The sequence below is a fragment of the Podarcis muralis genome, chromosome 13 (assembly GCF_964188315.1).
Source record: "Podarcis muralis chromosome 13, rPodMur119.hap1.1, whole genome shotgun sequence".
NCBI lineage: Eukaryota > Metazoa > Chordata > Lepidosauria > Squamata > Lacertidae > Podarcis > Podarcis muralis.
The window spans coordinates 10,770,582-10,779,560 of record NC_135667.1 but is presented as its reverse complement, the minus strand read 5'-3'; the positions used below and the strand labels follow the sequence as shown (position 1 = coordinate 10,779,560).

Below are 8,979 nucleotides of genomic sequence, written 5' to 3'. Positions count from 1 at the left end.
GATATCCCGCCTTTCACTCCCTTTAAGGAGTCTCAAAGCGGCTAACATTCTCCTTTCCCTTCCTCCCCCACAACAAACACTCTGTGAGGTGAGTGGGGCTGAGAGACTTCAAAGAAGTGTGACTGGCCCAAGGTCACCCAGCAGCTGCATGTGGAGGAGCGGAGACGCAAACCCGGTTCCCCAGATTACGAGACTACCACTCTTAACCACTACACCACACTGGCTCTCTATACTGATGCTCTGAACTCTAGCAGGCTCAGGTTGTATGTATGTGTAAATAAACCATATAGTATAAAGACACTGCAGTTTCCTCTGTGCCTTGTTGTTCAAGAAGAAATACAGACCCTAGTAAGCGTGCCTGGAACTCCCTGGAATCTCAAACTGCTGGCAGATCGCAGGTGGTGTATAACAATTGCCAATGCCCAGTGGGTCACATGAGTAACTTTTCACCCACTAAACAGCTACTCACACCTCAACTTGATGAACATCAGTGTGGTGAAAGCTTGGAATATGGTTCACTTCCAAAAATTCTCCATCCTCGAGGCTGTCTTGCCAATCCAATACAAAGAATGCTCTTCCGGTACTCTTTTGACCATAAAAGGTTGTTCCTGTTCCTATACTCTTATCTTGGGGCAGGAGGTCACCAACTCTAAGAGCGCTCCTGGTGCCGTTCCCGGGTCTCTTGTCAGACCTGACAAGGTCTATGCGTCTTTGTGGTCAGGATGTAAGATAAGACCCAGACATGCCATCCCTGCTCCACTGGAACAGGCAGGCCATCCATTGCCGTCACGGACTGATAAAGGAGAGGGCTTTGAGCACTTGTTTATACAGCTGGCTTTCTGTTTATTCATTGACTCTAGAGCTCAAGTTAATGTATTTTAGAAATGCTCCCTTGGAGGAGGAAAAATGAGGATTCGGGGTCCCGTTTCAGACTGACTGCACAGAAACCCATTCCTTCCCCCTTCAGTCCTGCCAGCATCCTCCACTGCATTTCCCCCCCCCCCCCCGACATGGATGGCTTATAAGGTCCCTGCTCCCCCACATCAAATCCTCACAACAAGTTCATTGGGCTCTGAAATTGCAGCTGGCCCAAAGTCGCCCAGAGAGCTTCATAGCCAAGTGAAGATTTGAACCTGGGACTCCTTGTTTTTCGAATGTGTGCGCATTGTGTAAAAAATGTTTGGGGAACAATGCATCAAAAAGCAGTGTTTCATAAGGAACGAAATGATAAGATAGATCTAAGGGATAGCTCAGCTGGTAGAGCACGAGACTCTTAAGCTCAGGGTCATGGATTTGAGCCCCACGTTGGGCAAAAGATCCCTGCACTGCAGGGGGTTATACTAAATGACCCTTGTGGCCCCTTCCAACTCTACAACTCTAAGATTCTAAGGATACAGATTTATTCTTGCTAATGTTTGCGCACTGCTTTGCAAACAAGTGGTGGGATGCACAGCCAACGGAGGTTTGTACACAGCAATAGTCTTGGCACCCTCAACTACTCTGATGCCACAATAGCTCCCAGGCTACCATACTACTTTTAAGTTGAGTCCACACCAACAAACTGCAAAGCAGTAGCAAGTATGCCATAATGGGCAGCTTACACAGAATGGCCATTTAATATACTGGACAGTTTCTCTTGCATAGTGTTTTCTTCCTCCCATATACATTCTGGTGGGACTGACTACTTTGCCCATCAACATTCTCCTTTTGGCAAGTTCCACACCATGAAATATCTCCTCTACCCCACCCACCCACTATGTATGTATAATCCCAAAATTCCCAATTCTCTTCTTGGGAGTGAAGTCACAATGCAACTTTTGTATATTTTTATTTTTTCATTTGGGGAGGCTGGGGAGCGTTTGGTATACAAACCCTAAAACACCATCAGATTCAATCACAAATCCCTGCATAAAACAGTCACTGAAACGACAAATCACATTGCCGCAGAATGATAGCTATGTTATTTAGAAGTACCCACAATGGAGTCAGGATCTACATTTCTCCAGCAAAGGTCAAAGCTTTGATCATACCAAGTTACCAGAAATCAATTAAAGTGTTTGGAAAATCTGGGGACAAGAGTGCTTTTAACTACAGGTGGCAAATCTGGCTACAACTCTCCAATAGGGCTGGGAGATATATCAATATATAATCATCCGAAACCGTTTTGAAGTCCATAATTGTGATATCAGTTTCATAATTTTTGACCTGGCAATATATTGTGAATCATAATGTGTGTGTGTTTGCGCACACTATGCAAAAATCGCAATGTGGGGAAAACCATGAAGCCAGCCAATGCTTCTCTTAATTCCTGCAGCCCTGTTAACTCTGCTGGATCGGCTCTCCCTCATGCAAGGGGGAAGCAAATCACAAGAGAAGGAGAGGAAATCACAATGCAGGAAAATCTGTGATGCCTCTACATAGCTCCATCCTTATTTCAGGCTGTGATATATAGGTCTATCACAATGTTCAATTGGTGATATATCAAAATGTTGAAAACCAGATATCGCCCAGTCCTATTCTCCATATATTGTTGGCTTCAACTCCCCTCAATCCTGAGTGTTGGTCCATGTGGCTGCAGCTGGTGGGAGCTGTGGTTCAGCAGCCTTTGGAGAGTGACACAGATTCCTCGCTCCTGCTTTCAACCATCATACATTGTGTTATGTACTGAAGTTCTCACCCTGGGCCAGCAGGGGGATACTGCAGATAGTGATGTAAATGAAGGATCGTAAGTGACGTTCAGTGATTGGATAGCTTTAGAAAGTTGTTAAAGTAACGTGGTACTGGAGCTCTATATAAGCAGGCTGACTGAGCCCTTCAGTGCAGTTGTGTCCTGGCCTGTGAATAAACAAGAGCTATTTGAAGAATCGCTGTGTCGTCTTATATGTTCACCCACAACTTAACACTTTGCATGTGGAGCGTTAGTCGGGTACGTCCTGTGCCCCAAGCTGGTCTTGCATTTGTCTACCGGTGGTAAAGCACGGAGGAAAACCTTGCTGTTCTGACTTGCTTGAGACTCCTGCCCTGCGAGCCTTGAAAGTGAAGGTGTATCTGAACTCTGCCCGAATATCCTTGAGGAGCAGGATGTACAGAAGAGGATCAAAGATGTTGCCCAAGGTGGTAAAGAACAAAGTTGTACGTTGGTAGATGAAGATCTTCCTCACCAAGTCACAGCTTTCAACTGCCTTCCCGTGGAGCATCACTTCCCAGAAATACCTGTAATACGAAGTCACCTGGTGAGGAGTGAAGAGGACGAAAAAGGTGATGACCGTGAGAGAGATGAAGCCGTAGATCTGCCTTTTCGTTTTCTGCTCCAGAGAGGCCACTTTCCTGAGTTCGTACAGGACCCGGAAGTAGAAGAACCCCATGAGCAGGAACGGTATAAAGAAAGAGAAGACCGTGATGCTCACCCTAAACTCGGCGTATTGATAGTTCAGCCTGGAGCCATCCAAGCAGCGCTCCTGCGGCTGCTCCTCTGGCCACTCACCTCCGATCTGTATCCCGATGCCGACCGCGCAGAAAGCTGCCACCAGGAGCCAACAAACGGCGCTCACTTTGGCAGCGCCTCGCATGGTCTGCAGCCTGTGGAATCTGAGCGGGTGGACCAGGCCGAAATAGCGCTCCATGGCGATGAGGCACAAGAAGTTGTTTTTGGCGTAGAAGTTGGTGCGGAACGCCAGGCCGGCCACCGCGCACACCTCCTTCCCAAAGCTGGTTTTGTGATCGTGGTAACTGTAGTACATCCATAAAGGGAGCGTCAGGGTCTGTAAGATGTTGGCCAGCACCAGGTTTGCGATGTAAACAGAGAGGATGACGGACCTCTTCATCTGGTGACTCAGGGCCCAAAGCGCCAAGCTGTTCAGAGGCAGCCCGACCACCACCACCACCGAATAGATGGGGATTTGAAAGTACTTGGTGATGTTGACAGGCAAAGGGTGGCATGAGATGTTCATGGCGCCTATTGGAAATTATTGTGGGTTTTCTCCCCTCTCTTCCCATGGAGCCCCATTGCTCCGGACTGTCATCTCACAGCCGTTGCAGACGGCACATATCTTGCTTGAACTTGCTGGCCACTGGACTCGTCCACAGGGTGTGGAGGTGGAAACGAAGGACACTGCGGACGAGGTGGCAAATGCCCCTGCTGCCACTTCTCTTCTTTGGTGGCCTGCCCTTCCTTCTAATCCAGATCAGTTTTCAATTAAGAAAAAGAAAATAGAGAGGGCTTCTCAAGACCTGGCATGGGAAAGATTGCAGGGAAAATGGATCAGGCAGTTCTCAGACTTGGAAATAAGTGTGTAACCGCTACCTTCCCCCGCCCCCCAAAGGTCTGCAGTCCTAATGTACCTTTTGCACATGGTTAAGGTCTAAACCACAGAGCCTAGGGCTTGCTGATCAGAAGGTTGGCAGTTCAAATCCCCGCGGCGGGGTGAGCTCCCGTTGCTCGGTCACTGCTCCTGACAACCTAGCAGTTTGAAAGCATGTCAAAGTGCAAGTAGATAAATAGGTACCGCTCTGGCGGGAAGGTAAATGGAGTTTCCATGCACTGCTCTGGATCGCCAGAAGCGGCTTAGTCATGCTGGCCACATGACCCGGAAGCTGTACGCCGGCTCCCTCGGCCAATAAAGCGAGATGAGCGCCGCAACCCCAGAGTCATCCGCAACTGGACCTAACGGTCAGGGGTCCCTTAACCTTTACCTTTATGCAATCCTCTTACCTGGGAATACAACCCTCCTGAATAGATAGATGCCTAGGATTGCTGGCCAGTTAGGCATCACCCCAAAAGGCATGAGTCACTCCTCAACAGTACATAACTTTGCATTATTATTATTTTTTAAAAAGAGCATCTGATCATTTACCATCCATCTATTTATATGCAAATTTAGAAAGAGTCACTATACGAAGACTCTTATAGTGGGGGGGGGGGAGGATGAGTGTAGATAACGGGAAAGAGAAAGGGTAAAGGACCCCTGGATGGTTAAATCCAATCAAAGGCGACTATGGGGTTGTGGTGCCCACCTCACTTTCAGGCCGAGGGAGCCGGCGTTTGTCCACAGACAGCTTTCCGGGTCATGTGGCCAGCACAACTAAACTGCTTCTGGCGCAACGGAACACCGTGACGGAATCCAGAGTGCACGGAAACACCGTTTACCTTCCCACCGCACTGGTACCTATTTATCTACTTGCGCTGGCGTGCCTTCAAACTGCTAGGTTGGCAGGAGCTGGGACAGAGCAACAGAAGCTCATCCTGTCCTGGGGATTTGAACCGCCAACCTTCTGATCAGCAAGCCCAAGAGGCTCAGTGGTTCAGATCACAGCGCCACCCGCGTCCCATGAGTATATATACTACTGAGCTAGATAGACTAATGGCCTGATTCAGTATACAGTGGTACCTCGGTTGAAGAACTTAATTTGTTCTGGAGGTCCGTTCTTAACCTGAAACTGTTCTTTTCTTTTCTTTTTTTTTAATTTGCATTTTATTTATTTGTTAACATTCTTAAACGTTGTCATATTACATTACAGGACTTACTATAATATAATTTCCAACATGTATACATAAATTATATACAAATTTTATATACCGAGAAAGAAAATGAAACAAAAAAAAAGAAAGAACAAAGAGAAAAAACAAAAACAAATCCCCCCCCAAATCATATACATACCAACACACTAGACTTCCTGTCTTTCCCGTTGTATATTCATTTTTTTACAAATGAATGTACTCTTATTATTGTATATTTCTTTACATATTATCTAACCTGAAACTGTTCTTAACCTGAGGTACCACTTTAGCTAATGGAGCCTCCCGCTGCCGCCACGCCGCTGCCGCGCGATTTCTGTTCTCATTCTGAAGCAAAGTTCTTAACCTGAGGTACTGTTTCTGGGTTAGCAGAGTCTGTAACCTGAAGCGTCTGTAACCCAAGGTACCACTGTAAAGGCAGCTTCTGATATTCCTCAAATTAAGGTGGATATCACCACCTTAATTGCCAAACAAAGGCTTTGCCCATTAGGCAACTGGAAGGCTTTCAGAACCCAGCGTACTTGGCTGCCCTCACATATCCTGGCAACGTCCTCTTTCTGTTCTCAGGCCTGTTCCACTCATCTGAAGATCAAGGGAGCCACAGCAGGTGTCCCTATCCTATAAACATCTACTGCCAAAGAGCTCCGTTGCAGAACATGCTTTCCTCCTCGTGCTGCTGAGCATTGATGAATGAAAAGCCAAGCCTGCGCACAGGGAATTTCCATGACATTTGACTGCGGTGAGAACCTTCCTGTGGTTGTGTCCCTTCATAACCCACAGTCTGTCAGACTCTGACCTCATCTGTGCCAGCGATTGAATGGAAGTCTGCCCACATGCTCAGGGGCAACTTCCTCAGTGTACAGAAGAAACCGCTTGGAGACAGGAATAAAGAAGGAAGGGAGATGGGTATTTACTGGTATTTTTCTGGGTGATTTGAAATATATTCTAGGTGGGACATTGCCATAACCCAGCAGGCTCTTCTTATGCTAATTATTATTATTATTATTATTATTATTATTATTATTATTATTATTATTATTTTATTTATACACCGCCCATCTGGCTGAGTTCCCCCAGCCACTCTGGGCGGCTTACAGCACATAAAAAAATTGTAAAACATTAGACATTAAAAATCTCCCGATACAGGGTTGCCTCCAGATATCCAACAATAGCAAAATGTAAGAAGCCGGCCCCAGCCCCAGTTAGGTTGCTGGAAAAGATTGCCAGAAGGAAACTATGTCAATTTTATTTGAAAGCCAATGGGTGAGCTTGGTTTGGTGGCTGATCACCAATTCCCAGTGTTTAGGAATAGACAAATCTATTGATTTCAGGTCCTATTTTTTCCATACATTTAAAGCACTCCCCCCCTCCGGGGGGGAAAGAATCCTAAGTACTGTAGTTTATCCCTCACAGATCCCAGCACCCTTAAATTACAGTCCCAATGAGTCCTTTCTGGGGGGAGGCGGGGGGGTTGCTTTAACTGTGCTTCAACAGTATGGTGTGTGTGCACAGCCGGGGCTGCATCCGGAACGAGCAGATTCCATTCTTCACTTCCTTAGGTTGTATTTAAGTACCGTATTTTTTGCTCTATAAGACTCACTTTTTCCCTCCTAAAAAGTGAGGGGAAATGTGTGTGCATCTTATGAAGCGAATGCAGGCTGCGCAGCTATCCCAGAAGCCAGAAGATCAAGAGGGATCGCTGCTTTCGCTGTGCAGCGATCCCTCTTGCTGTTCTGGCTTCTGGGATTCAGAAATATTTTTTTTCTTGTTTTCCTCCTCCAAAAGCTAGGTGCGTCTTATGGTCTGGTGCGTCTTATGGACCGAAAAATACGTTACATCCTGCCCAGAGCAGACCCATTCAAATCGATGAACCTAAGTTAGGCATGCCTGCTAAATCCAACAGGTCTGCTCTGAGAAGGGTTGAATACCATTCATTGTTACTGCTGTAAAAACAAGATTACTGATATCTGAGAAAGAAGTAGAAGCAAATTATTATTGTTAGAGCTTTCCGGAGCCATATCCCTGTAGTGTGTTCCCATGCTCTTAGTCTCCAATAGTAAATTTTATTTTGCAACTGGTAGCCAAACACCATAAGATACACACACACAGAATTAGTAAGGATGCATACTTTGAATAATAGATTCATAGAATTGCAGAGCTGGAAGGGGATCCAAGGGTCATTATCTCCAACCCCCTGCAATGAAGGAATCACAAGCGAAAGCATCCATGACAGATAGCCATCCAACCTCTGCTTAAAAACCTCCAAGGAAGGAGAGTCTACAACAGGCATAGGCAAACTCATCCCTCCAGATATTTTTGGGACTACAACTCCCATCATCCCTATCTAACAGGACCAGTGGTCAGGGATGATGGGAGTTGTAGTCCCAAAACATCTGGAGGGCCAAGTTTGCCTATGCCTGGTCTACAACCTCCTGAGGGAGTCCCTTCCATTGTCAAACAGCTCTCACCATCAGAAAGTTGTTCCTAAAGAATCCCCTTTCTTGTAACTTGAAGCCATTGGTTCGGGTCCTACCCTGTGGAGCGGCAGAAAACAAGCTTTCTCCGTCTTCCATGTGACAGCCCTTCAGATATCTGAAGGTGGCTAGCATACGTCCTCTCAGTCGCCTCTTCTGCAACCCAACTCTCTCAGCCGTCATAATTGGGCATGAAGAGAATGAATGATCAAGGCTGATTTCAAAGTCAGCTTGAGTTTGTTTGTTTGTTTCATGCTGTAAAACAGTAATAATAAAAAATTGAAGCACTCACCTCATTACTGACCCAAGAGACGATTCACACACCTGCTTGCTTGCAACTGCTTCATTCTTTGGAACGGCATCCTCTCTTTGTGGCTGTGTCAGTCACTGTGGTTTTTGTGACTCAGATAGCATGCAGAATGCGCTAGTCTCAGTTCAGCGATAACCACCAAGTTGTACATCATAGGAGACAGCCAAATGGGAACTCAAATAAAGCTGTTTTGGGTTTTACATATTGCTCTCAGGTTGCTGTGCGTCTCAGAAGGGACTTACCAACATGATAGATAGATGATAGATGATAGATAGATAGATAGATAGATAGATAGATAGATAGATAGATAGATAGATGATAGATAGAGATGATAGATAGATAGATAGATAGATAGATAGATAGATAGATAGATGATAGATAGATAGATAGATAGATAGATAGATAGATAGATAGATAGATATAGATAGATAGATGATGATAGATAGATAGATAGATAGATAGATAGATGATAGATAGATGATAGATAGATAGATAGATAGATAGATAGATAGATAGATAGATAGATATAGATAGATGATGATGATAGATAGATAGATAGATGATAGATAGATAGATGATAGATAGATAGATAGATAGATAGATAGATAGATGATAGATAGATATAGATAGATGATAGATAGATAGATAGATAGATAGATAGATAGATAGATAGATAGATG

At 45.3% G+C, this 8,979-nt stretch overlaps 1 protein-coding gene across 1 annotated transcript; it reads right to left on the bottom strand.

Annotated features, from left to right (window-relative positions):
* Positions 1 to 1,812: 1,812 nt before the first annotated feature.
* On the bottom strand, positions 1,813 to 8,557 carry LOC114582612 (G-protein coupled receptor 4-like). The gene is made up of 2 exons (XM_028703772.2): positions 8,282 to 8,557; positions 1,813 to 4,230 (listed from the first exon to the last, which is right to left on the bottom strand). Exon 2 carries the CDS (start codon positions 3,948 to 3,950, stop codon positions 2,919 to 2,921), a length of 1,032 nt encoding a protein of 343 aa, XP_028559605.2. The 5' UTR covers positions 3,951 to 4,230; positions 8,282 to 8,557; the 3' UTR covers positions 1,813 to 2,918.
* Between the last annotated feature and the right edge of the window lie 422 nt (positions 8,558 to 8,979).

Excerpts from the sequence above, each read along its gene's own strand:
- LOC114582612 (XM_028703772.2), bottom strand. The coding sequence starts at position 3,950 with ATGAACATCTCATGCCACCCTTTGCCTGTCAACATCACCAAGTACTTT.